This window comes from Colletotrichum truncatum (genome assembly GCF_014235925.2).
Source record: "Colletotrichum truncatum strain CMES1059 chromosome Unknown Contig_0001, whole genome shotgun sequence".
Classification (NCBI taxonomy): domain Eukaryota; kingdom Fungi; phylum Ascomycota; class Sordariomycetes; order Glomerellales; family Glomerellaceae; genus Colletotrichum; species Colletotrichum truncatum.
In genome coordinates, this window is record NW_027222398.1 from 1,591,509 (window position 1) to 1,607,472 (window position 15,964).

General features: G+C 52.8%; 3 protein-coding genes across 3 annotated transcripts; all 3 read right to left on the reverse strand.

Annotated features, from left to right (window-relative positions):
• Positions 1–441: 441 nt before the first annotated feature.
• On the reverse strand, positions 442–1,564 carry CTRU02_200389 (uncharacterized protein; the record flags this gene model as incomplete). Its single annotated transcript, XM_036718394.1, has 2 exons — positions 442–927; positions 1,001–1,564. 2 exons carry the CDS (start codon positions 1,562–1,564, stop codon positions 442–444), a joined length of 1,050 nt encoding a protein of 349 aa, XP_036589394.1.
• A 2,088-nt stretch (positions 1,565–3,652) lies between these two features.
• Positions 3,653–5,473, reverse strand: CTRU02_200390 (C2H2 finger domain-containing protein; the record flags this gene model as incomplete). Its single annotated transcript, XM_036718395.1, has 1 exon — positions 3,653–5,473. One exon carries the CDS (start codon positions 5,471–5,473, stop codon positions 3,653–3,655), a length of 1,821 nt encoding a protein of 606 aa, XP_036589395.1.
• Positions 5,474–12,405: 6,932 nt separating this feature from the next.
• Positions 12,406–15,006, reverse strand: CTRU02_200391 (C2H2 type zinc finger domain protein; the record flags this gene model as incomplete). Its single annotated transcript, XM_036718396.2, has 5 exons — positions 12,406–12,528; positions 12,594–13,272; positions 13,324–14,070; positions 14,179–14,451; positions 14,510–15,006. The coding sequence occupies 5 exons, from the start codon at positions 15,004–15,006 to the stop codon at positions 12,406–12,408; spliced, it is 2,319 nt and encodes a 772-aa protein (XP_036589396.2).
• Between the last annotated feature and the right edge of the window lie 958 nt (positions 15,007–15,964).

Consider the following 15,964-nt stretch of genomic DNA (forward strand, 5'->3'; position numbering starts at 1 on the left):
TGTAGTGGGACGGCCCCGACGACGCAGTCAGCTCACCAGCCTCCGCCAACGGATCCATGACCCCTATCGCCTAGGAAACACCCTGATCACAGTGACCTCAGCAGCACTATGTCAGACTCAAAACAATCAATCAATTGTCCAAACAAGCCACCAGCTCAGCCAGACAAGCCACAAAACTGGCCTAGTCTGCAAGTCAAGATTCTGCCAGACGCAGGCATCAGCCCCCGGCGCGACTCAGCAGATGGGTGTCATCAGGTTATGATCCCACCGAGGCCCCTCAATTGCCATATATTGGGGACAGGCCAGCCCAATCACGGCTGATTTGCGAAACAAACTGTGGAAACAAAGTAACAGCGTGGAAACGCCCTTGCACCGAACTCTGCCCATGGCTCTGACTGTGTATAGCGTCCCGCGTCATCCATTCGGCACGCTTACTTATATTTAACCCTGCCTTTTTCTCGTCTTCCTCCTCGGCGGAGGAGATGCCATTCTCCGCAGCGGCCTTCGCGGCGGTATCCAGCCCGGAGATGGGGGCGGGGGCGGTATCATTTCAACTAAGACACCCGGAGCGGGCGGCGGGGGCGGCGGAGGCGGAGGTGGATTCAATGGCCACATATGCATGGTTATTAGCATGCCCGGCTCCAAGATATCCTCCCAAAGCTCCGGCAAAATCATGCTACTACAGGAGCCTGGCAGCGATGCTCCAGCTGCTGGTTTCGGCGGCGCTGTGTTCGTCGACGAGGATGGTGATGAGCTCTCGGCGGTTTGTGAAGCCATGTGTTGAAAGCTCATTAATGCTGGGTTCACCGCCGCGCTTTCTCCCGACACCCACACATTATGAACGAAGAGGTCATAATGGCCTGCCAAGACATGCGGACCCAACACGTCGACATTTGAGAAGATGCTCTTGATGAGGTTCCTGACACGCTAGTTTTCTTGCTTTTAGCTAACCGTCCATTGATGCTAGTAGTTGTGTTCAGTTCAGGAAGAGAGGCCTTACCGGCCAGGACTTGGCAACCCTCCAAGGAATCATCATGTTCCTCCCTACACAATCCTTGAAACGGATGGGCAGCTTCTGCGGTGGCCGGTCTGGTGTCTTCTCCCAGCCAGGCTGACCCATCACGGGTGGTTGATAGGGTTGGACAACTAGTGCTGGCGGCAGTTGGGCTACTTCCAGTTGTTCTCTCAGAGAGTTCTGCTGAGCTGTGGTGCCGTGGACAGCGGAAGACGTTTTATTCAACATAACTCCGGCAAGTTTCTGCTCCTTCACAGCCTGGCACTCATGATGTTCTCCAGGCAATTCACCCGCGCATTCTTCCAGACTTGACTCATGCGTGGCTGGTTTAAGCTGGCCATTTGAGCTGCTGGTATCAGTATCTGCTCCCAGCTTGATACTAGCAATTGAGCAGAGCTCTGCAGCATCTGATGTCTTCGGTGCTGCGTTGCCGTCTACTTCCACTAGTCCTTGGCCCGCACTGTCATCGTTCTTGGCCGAACCAGCTTCGTCACGTACTTGTTGTTCGTCTTTGGCCTGCGGCTCTTCTCGTCCAACCGAGGCCTCCATTAAAGAAAGAAAACGAAAAAAAAATTAAAGCTTAAACGTATCGGCAGCGGAAGGCTTAGTACGCAACAAATGCAAACAAGGCTACTATCAGCTCCGCCGATCACTGTTGATCCAGAAAAGAACCCCTTCGACGAGGAGAGATGAGGATGGGAAGAGGGTTGCGGCCGGTTTCCCCGCCCTTGGACACGAGGCAGATAGTACGTTGGTGCAACCGGTGTGTAATACCGGTACGCTGCACTTGTGATTGGGAGTTCCGTAATTGTCGACGCATCGAGTGTCATGCCGCCCTTCCCCTTCTGCTTGCCTACGTCTTCGGCGTCTCCTCGTGATCTGCTTTTATGCGCCGTTCTACAGACATTCTCGTTTCGCCCGCGGACCCGAGAGCGTGGTTGCTGAGGACCACATCACCCTAGACGTGACGACGATACGAATGTTTTGCACGTACATTGCGCATTCATGCAATTTGTTGGTTACTGCACTGCACGGCCACGAAGCATTGCATCTGTTCACCAACAGTATGATGCGCCTCACTCTTGGCTAACGTACCCTCTTGGCCTTCCAACCCTTTCTTTCCATCCTTCCATCCTTCCTTCTCTCCTTCCCTCCCTTCCGTTACCGACGGCGCATTCACGTCTGCGCAAGGTTTTCTTCTTTTTCCTAGGAAGTAGCGCCGATGTTACTCAGAAAAGCCCTGAACCAGATTAGAATGGTCTGTTGGGCGTCATGCAAGCTGTGTGGCTATGTCTCCACCCTCCCAATGGAAGGTCATCACTCTAACCCACCTCAGCCGCTGCAGGACCGACGGTATCAAACGTGTACTAGTGCTGACATGCTTAGTTCTCCTTGGCTCTCTTTTGCTCACCTTTCTGTCTGTACGTCTCTTGTTCTATCCGTATTTGTGCTCATGTAAAAGTCACACTAGAAAAGTGAAAGGGGGGAGGGGGCGGGGGGGGGCAGGATCTGTCTTGGTGTTCCGCCGGGCCTTTGGGGGCTGAAAAACGCCCACTTTGAGGTAGAGGATCAGGGAATGCATAATGGCGTCAGCACCCAGAATTAAAATGAGATGCTGACGGGACACACATTCGAGGCCCTAAACGGGGGTAGAGACCCGGGAAACCACCACTGCAGTATGCAGCCTTGAGGCGTTGTCAGTATGCCACTTGTCAGCAAACTTTGATAGCACACACCCAAAACCAGACCGCACGCCCATACCAAGGGATACACGCCCCCTCCCCCCCCCCCCCCCCCCCCCCCCCCCTTCTTACGGCGGTGGTGTGGTTTTGTTCGGCGGCTATCGAAGCAGTTGAGCCGCATTTGCTCAGGGTCCTAGGCTGCCCCTCCTCTCTCAATCCAGTCCAGACTGTCAGTGAGATTGACTTGGCCGTTAGGTGTAAGTGGATTTGTTGGTTTGGTGTGAGCCGGGCCCCCCTCCTCGCTGTGAGCCTCTCTATTGCAACGATTTGCCGCGAAGGTGTACGCCGTTCCCGCCAGCCTCGAACACAACGACGGTCAGTACAAAGCGACCTTAAGCGCGAACGTATAGAGCAACCATAATTGGCATTTGTCTTCCTGCAAGGCCTCTGGGGCGTCAAGTAACTACAGAAGATACCGGCATGGTAGTCAGGGGCTCACATGAGAGCTGCGCTCTGTATGCCAGCGAGCCAACTCCAAAGTTCATAGTAGTCACGAAACCATGACGTGGGAAGTACATAGAAGCTAAAGGAGAGTGATAAAAACGGTATCAATATTGCAGTTTCAATATTTAAAAGTCATGACAGTCATGAAACCTGGAGCCCCCGTTCCAGTTGTGCCTAGTCTATCTATCCCTAATGGAAATGACCCCTTTTACGTGCCCTATCACAGTCCGTCGTAGAAGCCATAACAGAATAATCAAAAACACCTTCTCATGGTAGTAGATGTAATCGTCCAGAGAGGGTCGAAGAAAGAGGTATCACAAACGATTAAGAAAGAAAGAAGAAGAAAAACAATGCCAAAGAGTACCTCGTAAACCACCGCTAGAAAAGCTTCTTTAATAAGAGGCAAAAACGTATGAGGTTGATTAGGAAATGTAAACGTTGAGAACAGAAGTTACTCCTCGTCCTCGCCCTCAGCGTCCTCGTCGGAGTAGCCGGCAACGACAATCTCCTTGAGAGGTGACGACGAAGGAAGAACGCTGCCGCTGCCACTTCCAGGCTTTCCATTCCCTGAAGATGGTCCAACTTCGCCCTTGAGCGGATTGATGAGCTCCCACCCCTGGGCGGTGTTTGTCCTGCGAACAACATAGACTTCTGCACTTGAGGCCCAATTGGAAAGGGTAGGGTCGACCTCGCCGCCAAATACGACAGGGGGCTCCTTGCCGTCCGCAGCGCGTTCGAGATGACGGGCGACGTGCTCCATGCGCTCATCCCAGGCCTGGGGACCATTGAATTCATGGCTGCAGTTGACGGCAGGGCATCTCATGTGCCGTGGAAGATCGCAGCGCGTCTTTTCGGCTTCTGTCTGGAGACTTTTGAGAAGCTCGTCCCAGTCAGGAGTCGGCTTCTTCTGCTTCTGTGCCTTGCGGACGTTGTGAGGTACATGCATGCGGCGGACGTGCTGGGTGTATAGGTCCTTTCGGTTGAAGATGGCGCCGTTAGGCAGGGCTGGAGGCGTCGGGGAGATAGGACTTGAAGAAGATGAACGCCGGGAAGTTGGGGGATTAGTGGTCTTGGAGCAGCCGTCTTGAGTGCAAAGCCAGTATTGCAGTGCTAGATGTTGCGAGCTCACGTGGCGCTTCCATTCATTCTTGCTGGCAAAGGTGGACGGACATCCAGCATAGTTGAAGACGCACACGAAGGGGCGAGTGTGGTGCTGCTTCATGTGCTTCTGGTAAGTGCTTTCGTCTGAGAAAGAAGTCTTGCACTCGGTGCAGGTGATTTTGGTCCTTCGAGACGAAGGGACTGGTGCGGTAAAGTTGGGGGTCTGTCCATTGTCGTTACTGTTGACCCTTGGCCGCTTCCTCTCGGGTGTCGAGCTGGAAAGGGATTTGACAGTAGGGTTTCTAGTACGCTTCCTCGAAGTTTTAGGCGCGAAATCCAAGGCCTTCTCTCCATCGTTGAACGAAGAGACTTCAGCCTTGATCGCCGACTCGGAGGGTTCTTGTTCGCTGGGCTCAGGGTCAGGGTAGACTGGCCCAAAGGGTTGCTCGGCGACGTGGATCTCGCTCTTGATAATAGGTTCGGGGGTAATCTGTCTTGACGGGTATGCCCCTGTATGCTGGGCGATACTCAGATCGTCGGACTCAGTGCAGAAGCTGAAGGTCCGGCTGGGGTTGAGGTTCGTCGAGATCACATCGTCATCGAACATGGCTTGGGAAAGGTTTACTTCATGAGGGTTGACGCAAGCGCTACCCTGCATACCCATGCCAAGCAACGTGTGAGTTCGATATTGCTGTTGTGCTTCCCAGTCGACGGAGTATTGTTTGTGTTGCATGAACGGAGAAGTGGCCGAGTAGTCTGGAGGGGTCGCCGGAAGTATGTCGCTCTCAGTGGGAGGGCTATGGGAGTCGCTGCTGGACAACGTCTGCTGGGAGCAAGGAGAGCCATGCCTCCTTTGCGAAGCCGGAGGAAGAGGGTTGCTTGTCTGGGCTGAGTAGCTTATATTCTGTGCCGTGTGAACCTGATCGGGTATGAAGAAGGATGTCCGCGGCCCTTCCATGTATTGTTGAAGCTGGTGGGTTTGATGCCCTGGCCATGTCACTTGGAACTGTACTTGGGAGTATGACTCGAGACTTGGGTCGACGGGAGTACAAGAGTCGGAGATCAGTGAAGCGTCAATGTAAGAAATAGGTATCTGGCCAAACCCCTGTTGGTCATAGTATAGCTGCTCGGGAGGAGCCTGCCCGTGCGCATTCTGGTAGAGGTAGTCCATGATGGTTGATTCTATGTAGCCGAGGAGGAAGAAGGTCCACGAAACAGCCGCAAGAGGGTGGTGATATTATGTATAAGTGTTTTCCAGGAGATTTTTTTCGAAAGGCTTGAGAGAGGAAAAAAAAAGAGGCAAGCGTTCCAAGAAAACGGTGTTAGTCTGGGTGGAATGGGACCAAGTCTTCAGCCTGATGTTGAGTTCCGTCCCCGATAAGGCTATAGGGCTGGAGTCGTAATGAGGACGGGGAGACACGCCCAACTTGAGACCTGGACAAAAAGACAGATGAATTATATAAACGAAAGTGGTCTAAGGTTTGTGAGAGCTCATAGCAGAACCTGTCTTCGCGCTTGGTATAAACAATAAGAGACTCTATGATGACATTGGAAAGCCAACCAGCGTGGCGGAGCTCAGGGTTATAAGTCGACAAGGTGGAATCGAGCGGCAGAGGGTTCAGCAGCATGCCAGGGCTGCCGGCCAGGCGTTTCCCACGACTAGAGGAGCCAGAAGGTGCTTGGGGAATTGCAATAACCCCCATCGCAGAGGGCAGGGTGACTGGGGGCTTGGTACGTACCTTTTCGCAGAGCCGCATGGTACCAGAAGAGGGCTCAAAAGACGGATGGAAGGGCGAAAGAGAGGTGGGAAGGTATGGAAGGAACGGCAAGGATTTGCAGTTGAGTGGCCCATCATCATCAGCCAGGCGCTCCGGCGTCTGCATATGCACACACACCCCTGAGCCCTAAGACTGTGGCAGGGAAGATGGGTGGTGTTGGCAACCTTAGCACACCATGCACATGAGGAGATGGCAGGACGCTGTTGGCTTGCATCTGTATGTACATAAAATTATACAACACCACTTTAAAGCCGGTTGGTGCATGGCATGGGGGCCTAGGAGCGCGAACCATCGCGACAACGGCTGGTGGTGGTGACGGTTGTGGAGGGTGGGAGGAGCCGCCAGGGCTGGCCGCTGCGCCTTGGTTTGACTGTCTGTCCCCACGGAAGGGGGCGTGCAGGTGCTAGGCTTGTTTCTGTTGAGTCGTCTCGGGCTCGAGGAGGGCAAGGCATGTGGCATGTCTCCCCTTGTTTTCCAGATCTAGGCAGAGACGGCTGGCCGGTTGCCTTTTTACAGTTGCCTCACGACCAGCGAATTGAAAGTGCCTCTCCGGACAGTCATGACCAACACTTGCCGTCACTAAGGCGCAGCATCGAAGCATGTCGACTCAACTGAGGTGGGTTCCAGGAGGGTTTCGATCCAGTTGAGCTCTTTCATCCAAGCCCTCTCTTGAATTTGACGGACAGCGGCGGCGGCGGCCCCAACCTCGTAAAGCGATACCAGGACGCAATAAAACGGGAGTGGCGTCGATGATCATTGTCGGAAGTGTCGGTCAGCTGGCGCTGCTAGTATTGGTAATTTTGAGTCCCATCACGGATACTGCTTTTTGAGCCCAGGAGTTGATCCATTTCAGCATCCCATGGCTAGGGTACGGATGTTCACTTCTCAGTCGGGTACCGCCTTTAGGGGTCTGGAGTGGAAGAGCGCGCGGCTGCTTTCTCCTTGTCTTGACCAAGATCCTGGATGGCGATGAGCGAACGAGCATCTGTAAATGACAACCGGGCCGGAGGGGTGGTTGATGGGCAAATCATCTTGAGACTGGCCAATGACATCTCAGCCGTCGTAAATGGGTAAATCTGCTAAGGAACATGGAATCGTCGATAAGGGTTGGTGTCGGGACAGATGGTTATCCCGACGCAACACCCCCCTCTAGTGTATACTTGACCGCGCCGCAACGTGCTATGCTAGGAAGCCCCTTGGCTAAAAACCACTGCCGACGACATGCTACGGGGTCTCAGAAACGACATTATTGTCTCGCGCGCTCGCCTGTTGCTGAAATGGAGCAGCAGGAGGCATGGCAGGGTATCCATGGGCTACTTGAAGAGAAGCAAGCAAAGATCGCCGTCGGGGTTTCGATGGGGGGGTGGGAAAGGGAGAAGGATAGGGCGTGTCAAGTGAATGTGAGATGGATACATACTATGTAGGAGTGGGTGAAAAAGGGTGAGGGAAAGAGAAGATTGCAAAGGGCTTGTCTACTTTGCATCCTCCACTCCGCACAGTAGCCAAGAGCCAAGTCCAAGTCCAGGTCCAGTTCCGGGTCCAGTTCCAGTTTGGGAGTTCCAGTTCCAGTGCAGCAGTTTCAATTGGCTCCCCGCAAGGCGGATTAAGGCAGCCAGAAAAGGCTTACTAGCCTGACAGCGTGGTCGCAATGAGTACGGAAGCACTTTCTCAACCTTACCCCAGTGTCCAGTGAGCGACTGCCAACATTGCGTGTTTGTGGAGTTGATGGATGGGGAGGCGCGGGTTGCGAGGCAAAAGTAGTCAAGAGCGGGTGGCCTGGCCAGAAATGCCCACTTGCCTGCCAGCAAGGCATCGATATAGCTACATAGTACTGCTGTACGGATACCTACCAGGCGCATTGGGAGCATCTACGCTTATTCACACGGAAAGTGTCTTCTACCCACCTTAGTCAATACCTTATCCATACCCACACCAGCAGTTGCAGGTGCCTTCGTTTCGCTACGGCCAATGTCGAATCTCTCCAGTACGAATTACGGACTCCCTTGGCCATCCCATCCCAGTGGGCAGAACCTACGGGTAGTAGCCAGCTACTGGGCAGTAAAACAGATTCAAACTTTCTTCGACAACCGATGCACCAATGCACTGACTTGTCTGTCACCTCCTTATTAGAAGTCCTCCACAATTTGAAGGTCCGTCCCGTCCTGCGCTCTCTGCTGTCCCGGTCCATGCCAGTCTTTTCATTCTCTTTCAGGCAACCTATTCGGCTGCTGGAGTAGATGGGGCCAGTGCAGGCCATCCCTGTTCCATGGCAGACCACACCGGACGAACACACAAGTCCGAGCATAGTCAATGGGCCCGACTGTACTAGTAGTGAGGGTGAAGGAAATCCACAATGCAGTTGGGAAACGCGCGGATGCTGGCAGCAAAAAAACAAAAAAAAAAAAAAAAAAGAGTGGTTCGAAACCCCGACGACCACCCGACGGTCCTCCAACAACGTTCCATTCTCAACTGCTGTTACATCTTAGCATCCTAAGCAGAATGAGATTACCCAAAACATCGCCCTGCACAATGGACACCACAATAATAGGTCTCGCTCCGACGCCTATCAGCACCTCTTCTGGCCGTCCAACATCCAGACGTCGTCGTGCCGATCTTGAGAGGGTTAGGGCCCGACGTGTATGTGGCCGCGACTACGGAGTACTATCTATGTCGAAAGTCGCGTTGCCCGGCTTCAGTGCCCCAATTCTCATGCACCCTTTCACTGCAATAATGGCGTGAATCCATTTCCAAATTAGCGAGTCTCTGCCCCATTCAGCAGTTGCAGTGCTTGGCACCATAAGTCGTAAAGTTCCGTTCTGCCCAGCGATCGCTCCTGACCACCCTGCCATGGCCCATTCCCCCTTTCGGCCTACTGGGCTCTTGGGTTGGCTGGGTACAGTACACGACCACACTGATTGTCCCAAGGTGTTCCGCCAAAGGACGCAAAGGAGACAGCGGCCCAAGAAATCAGGCAGACAGGTTTCTATGTAGCATTTTGGCGAGGCAATGTGCCGGTTCTGCTGTCTCGGGATCCAGCACCGCACTGCACTGGGCTTGCCACAGAACTTGATCTACTAGTATCGAGTGGCGGCTGTCACACTCACTGAGCAACAACTTATCACCGACAATCTCTTGCGCTGTGAGTGTCGACGTTGCATCCAAGAACTGATGCCATTCTGAGCGCGGAGTTTGGTCCGCACAGAGTGTGCGCTAGGAACAAAGTAGCCACTGGTTACTGGATTCAAGTTCCCACGTGCGATCGAGATCCACCGTCCCGCCTACTAGTAACTTGCCGTTTGCGTCCCAGGAAACGATGAGAATATGATACCGTCCTAGTACCTGTTCCGAACTTTGACAATACCTTCCTTCCACGGCCATGGCCATTTCTGCTGCGTTAAGCAGCCAATGATTTGCGCTCCAGCCAGATTTGGGTGGGTGCAAGGGAATGGCACAAGACCGGCTTGCCTGCCGGCCGGCCACCTACCCAATCACTGACACAACGGTCATTATTGGAGTATTTTACGGATACTCGCTGGCTTCAATCTCTACTATGTACGGAGCACCACCACCTGATGTTGATGCTGGAGAGCCCCCTCTTTCGGACCCCAACCTCTGAGCCAGGGTGACTGTATCCAGCAATCATTGGCCAGCCAAGTCAAGCTGAAAACATGTTCATTACACTATGGCACTCCTACTACAAAAATAGGCGGCTATTTTCTACCTCTCCTCTCCAGCACACTTCCAAACTGAGATCCAACGCCGTCTGAGCCCCAGGCATCTGATCCTTGCAGCTGGGTCCTAAATCAAAGACACTATATTTGCATCCACGCTGCATCCACGCAACTGCGATGCGAGCGGAAGCCAGCCCTCCATCATCGGCTGCAGGGGCGATGAGAGATGTTAGGATCTAGTGGAGTCTCGGAAGCCAAACAAGTTGGCACACTCCCAAAATGTACTCAACTGATGATCTTGGCCACCTGTCTCAGCTTCACCATCACGAGTGTTGTCGCGTGAGTGTCTTCAGCCCACGCGCAAGATGCGCGCCCACTTCTGGGTGACATAGGTGCGCGGCAATCCCAGCCTTAAAACGCACAAATGCGCACCCTCTACCCAACAACACAAACTGGCTCGTCGCCAATGGGGTCTAAACCCTCTGTTCTTGGTCGCTTCGCCATTCCACCTGGTGTTTTTGAGGCCCATCTATCTGTTCCATTCGCCTTAGCCTCCAGAATCGGCAGATCACTGGTAGACAGATCTTGGATATTCCAACGAGCTTCCGCCCAGTAAGGCGAAGGACTCGTATTATTGGGGCCACAAACTGGCCGCGCTTGAAACAACTCTTGCAGAAGGATTCGCCCAAAGGAGAAAACAACCCCGTGTATTGATTCCAGCATGTCGGTAGCGGATTCACGGCGATTGTGATTTTACCTCCGAGTTGGAACCCAGAGCCCCAATTCGTTTTTATTGCCTGCCCTTTTGATTGAAAGCAGGCCTGCCACACGGAGAGCCCGAATTGCACACTTCGACGATCCTTCATAACTACCCAGTAGAACCGCAATGCGCTCATGGTAGACGGGTATTGGCATCACTAGCAGGACTACGGATACCATGGAGGTGATCCTTTTCCGCATAACAACAGATGACAAATGACGACAACACGCGGTGTAGGGTATCCCTCTCGACTAAACAATCGGGAATGGGATCCCGGTACTACCCAGACCCGTCGATAACAGAACCGTGTGATCCATTGCGGGTTTCACGCCGCCGTGATTTGGCCAGCCCTCAAGGGTGGTCTTTTCTGAGACCCGCCTTCAAGAGCAACAGGCTGACGCCAAATGATCCTGCCCTGTCTCAACTTTTCATCGAGACATCTAGATGCGTTTCATTTAGTGACTGGCTGCTGTCCATCGAAGACACCTATAGTTTTTTTTTTTTTTCTATTTTCCCCAAATCCCGCTCGCCGAGTGAGCGGGCGAGCCCGAGGGCCTATTGTACTTGTAGTTGAATATTGGCCATCATGTCTCGTGACGGATTCAATTACAATATGCTGGGCGTCCTTTTGACCAACTCCATTATGAAAATTGACTCGGAGATTACGAGTCCACCTGCATCATATCATCATTCATCCGTGGCCTAAACTGCCGTCGCTCTTGGGCAATCTTTAGCCGCAACGAGCGTCTCGCACTTTGCTTTCTTCGCTCCACCCCCAACTCCTCCCCGCAACCCACTCTGAAGTAAGTGACCGCCCACGCCCCTCCATTGGAAACTTCTTAATAACGCCGGGCCGGGAGAAAGGGGGGGGGGGGGGGGGGGGGGGGGGGGCGGAACAATAAAAAATAAACCTGCATAGCCTCGCTGTTATCGAACGTATGTACCTTGCTGTGAAGCGTGTCCCATGTCTAAAATCTAGATACATTGCCTGCCGTTCCAGCCCTGCCACACACCCCCTTCTCCCCTCCGGCCCCCCGGCCCCCAAACGTAGGACGGCATGGCCACCTCATCCATGGAAATGGTTCGACTTCTCGGACATCGGGCCAATAAACAGCTTCATGGTCCCGCTTGGCTAGGCCCTTACCGGCCCCCGAACAACGGTCCAGGGGGTCAGAAAGGAACGATGGTCGATTTTGCTAAGGTGAGAGAACCTACCGCCTGGGGCTTTCGTGATAGGCTCGACTTGGCGACATGGCGCGGACAGATAGTTCCAGGGTTGTCGCCTACATGACCTGCAAGGACGAGGAGGGAATCCAATCCAGAACCCCAGGTCTCGGGACACTGCCGTCGAAGGGCTTTGCTTTCCCCCTTCGAGGACCGGTCCGTGGTTGGCTGGGTCCGGTCCCTCCTTCGGTGCTTCTTCTCCTTCGTGGCTCTTCTGCTTTCTCATGCCTCCTGTCTACATATGCGTGATGTCAGGGGGCTTGCTTACACATCTGCGTGGCATGGTGGAACGACTGTAACGGGAAGAAGGTTCCGCTGAAGTTTGGATAACAGCTTATGCTATACTTGAGATGCCTGTGGGTGTGTTGGTAGATGTTATATTGGGTCTTCTTGGTGATACGAGCAATGGCAAAATATTAATGGGCATCTGCCGGAGACGCCTCATCATCTATTGGGAGGAACTCCGATGAATGTCCTCATAACAGTCTGTGTTCAAAATAGTCCGTCCATCCAAGGAAGGGGGAATCATTGTTTGTTGTAATGTGAGCCGACCACTCCCTGCTATTCTCGACATGTTCCTCGTCATCGAATCGCACCAATCCTCAAACAGATAAAATATAAAATTCAAAGGATATCACCGCTATAAATCATGCTTTTTCAAATCCATCTCTTATAGTCGACTTTTTTCATCGTTAACCAAAACCTCTTCGACTTCGCAGTTGGAGCATCGTCTGTGTGAGCACTCAATGCACAGTTCATGCAACTTGGCGTCAGCGTACACTCTACACCCGCACTGCCCACAGTCCTCTGTTAGTACTGGTTGATGGGAGGTTGGAGATGATGGCGGGTGTTACTTACGCAAAGCCACATAAGCGCGATAGAGGCATTCTTCAAACGCTTTGGATCTCGTTGTTCGCTGGCATTGTTGTCGTCTTCTAAGCTCCTCTTTTTTGAATCGCTGCTGTTCATGACCCGTACAGGGGCAGCGGCTTTGCTGCGCAATATAGCAATCTCGTCCCCGGAATCCGCATCGCTCGAGTCGTATGACGAGCCGGCGAAGTCCATATCCTGGAGTTCGGGGTCGACATTCTTCCACTCAGAGATGTCCTTCTTCGGCGCGTTGTCACGACCCGCATAATGGTTATCAATGTGGTTGAAGCGCTCCGTCCACGCGTTGGCGCCCTTCTTGGTGATCTCGATAATGCTTACGCAGAAACCGCACCAGAAACGGGACTCACAGTTGCGCCCGACGCGACAATTCTCGAGCGCAGTGTCAATTCGGGCCGAGTCTTCCATCTTGTGCTCCTTTAGGAGGTGGTTACGAAAGGTTTCGCGGCGATGACAGACCTTGCCGCAGGTATCGCTGCTGCTGCTGTTGCCACCGTCATCTTCGGCCCGCTTCTCGTCACACTTCCAGACCTCAAGTTGGAAATGCTGACTATTCTCATGGCGTTTCCAGTCATTCTTGCTGCCAAACTTCTTCTTGCAGCCGGCGAAGGTGCAGCCGTATGGCTTGTCATGTCGCTTCATGTGCTTCCTATTTATAAGTTAGTCAAGCTTGCAAATGACTGAGAACGCTTCGTCGTACTTAAGTTCGCATTTGCGGGCAAATGCCTTGTTGCAGCCAGAGGCAGAACATTTGTGCCCAATCTCGGTGGTGTTAGGTGGGGTAGGGACGGCTTTCGCTGTGTTATCTGACTGGGTTTTCAGGTATTTTTCGATGAGGCTTTTTGGCAACTTGTCCAGAAGTTTGACAACGTCCTGTTCGTTAATCCCATCGGCCGAGGAGGCCAACAGAGAATGTTTAACTCGGTTGGTTTCACCGCCGCTCAAGTCATCTAGATCCATTTTCGGTTCGCAATCCATGTTGGTCGACATTGAATCCTTAGGGGAACCCTGGGTAATGGTATTCGGGCGAGAAGAGGCGTTTTGAGACCGGAGCCCTCGTGGCACATCAGAGCGAGCATCTGCTTGGCCCACCACTAGGGTTTTCGAAGCCGGCCTGGAAACCTCCCGTGGCTGAACGTACTCATGATGACTCTGCATCATCAGGTCTGGATCATGTTGGTCTTGAGCCTTGCAAACAACCAAACTTATGGCTTGGGGGCCAAGAAGCATGTTCGTTGATGTTTCTTCGACGCTCGATAAAGATGGATCAAGGACAAGGTCGTCCATACCCATGGATTGCTCGGCTGAAGGAAGCTGGACATCTTCTAGTGCTAATGAACGGCCATCCCAAGCCCCTACAGAGGGTACTGCACCAAAGGCAAAAGCGGAAAGATCCGAACCTACACCTTCGAGGTCTATAGCCTGCTCTTGAGGCTTCTGCGGTGGCCTATTCAACAATTAGTAGCATATCTAAAGAATAGAATGGGGAGAAGGGACGAGGCAAATGGCGACAGCAAGGGCATAGCAACGAGAGAAATAGATGGATACCACTCACTGATAGATGAAGTCGCTGAGGTCGTCATCAGGTTGCACAATCTTGTGATGTACGCGCTTCAGGTGCTGTCGGAAGTTGTCGGCTCTTGGCCAAATTTTATCCTTCGTCGAGCAAGAGCCCATGTTGCAACGATACCTTGCACCGCCATTGTGACGTTCAGGGTGTACGCTGCTTTTGTGACGTTCAAGGTCGTTCAAGGTACCGAAGCCTTCCCTGCGTGTGCATCCGTGAACGTCGCATTTATATGCCTTGCGATGTCTTTGGTGGTGTTTGCTGGGATAGGCATTAGTACGGACGAAGGTGCTCACAACTATTGCTTTGCTAGACTCACTTCAGTTCGGACTTGGTCTTGCAAAGAGTATTGCAATCGGGACAGATCAGCTGTTTTTCGGTAGTTCCACTCGCTACAGGTACTGGTGCTACCTGCTGCCAATGTGGTACAGGGGTGTCACGAGCGTAAGTGTTTCCCGACTGAAAAGGGTGATAGTCCATCAAATGCCCCGAAAGGCTCTGGGTGTCCTGGTTTTCATCATATACAGACCTGTCATCGATGCTGTGCTTCGCTCTGCTTTCGTAACCAGAGTCGGACGGCAAATAGCCATGCGGGACAGTTCCACTTTCCGAAGGCCCGCTACTCCTCCAACCAGCAAAGGCTGCTGGGTTCCCCCGTCGAACGCCCGTAGGGTTAACATGATTGCCTGGTTGCAATGTGCCTGCGGAGAGATTAAATCCTACCCAGGGCTGTTCGTCATTGGCGTAAAACGACATCAAACCCCATGGCTCCGGGTGGTTCAAACGACGACCCGGTGCACCCCTAGTGCCAGTCATCGCGTCTGACGGCAATCTCGATTTAGTGGTAAGGTGGTCCATCTCAATCGACCTGGCTGTGGTCTCAATAGGTGATAAGTCGATCGAACCGGAAGGTGATCGACTTGAGTTATCAGGTACCGTCGTTAACTATCACTCAAGGTTAGCCTCTTTCTTTAGTCGCTTGCTTCCTATCATGCTGGAAGGCATTCTGGGTAGGAACATACTGGGCCTCCCTGTCCACGATACATAATGATTCTTCTGGTAACAAGACGTCTAGTCAGCAATGCTATCTGAGGATGAATGGAGAGTACCAGGCGTCAGAAGGCCTGCGTGAGAATCCCGTCATAGTCATGGAGAAAGCAGACCCGCCGGAGCAGTAAATGTTACAGCAGGCACCCAGATGGAATGTTGGCATGGTCAACGGACACTGGCCCGAATTCACTGATGCATTATGTTTTAGCAAAGAAAGCGGAATACCAACTTGGGACAAATGTTGGTATGTGGTATCCGATGCGTATTGTGACTCTAGAATTGTCTCGGACCACTTCTCAATAGGGAGCGGCCGCTCTCTCTCAGGTAATGCCTGAAGTCGGCGGGACCGAGATCGACAGAGTTCGCGGACAATGTGGGCAGGCGAAACGAAAGCCGATCGATGGAGTAGAAGAGGAAGTTTGGTAGTTTAACTGCCGGTCCGTGGTGGGTCGTTCGGAGCCGAAAGAGCACGGGACGTTAGATTTAGGCACCAGCACGACAGGGATAGCTGGGCGAACAAAGGCGATGGAATCGTGAGATGAAAATCGCTGAAAGACGAAAAGCAAATGGAAGAAAAGAAACGGAATCAGTCGGGCGACATGGACGAGGAAAGTTGAGAGGTTGTAGACATTCAGGCTGGTGGAAGTCGCAATAAGCGAAGAACAAAATGGGCATTGGACTGGATGACGGAGAGGGCAGCACATTCATTCGGTTGTCCGCCTCA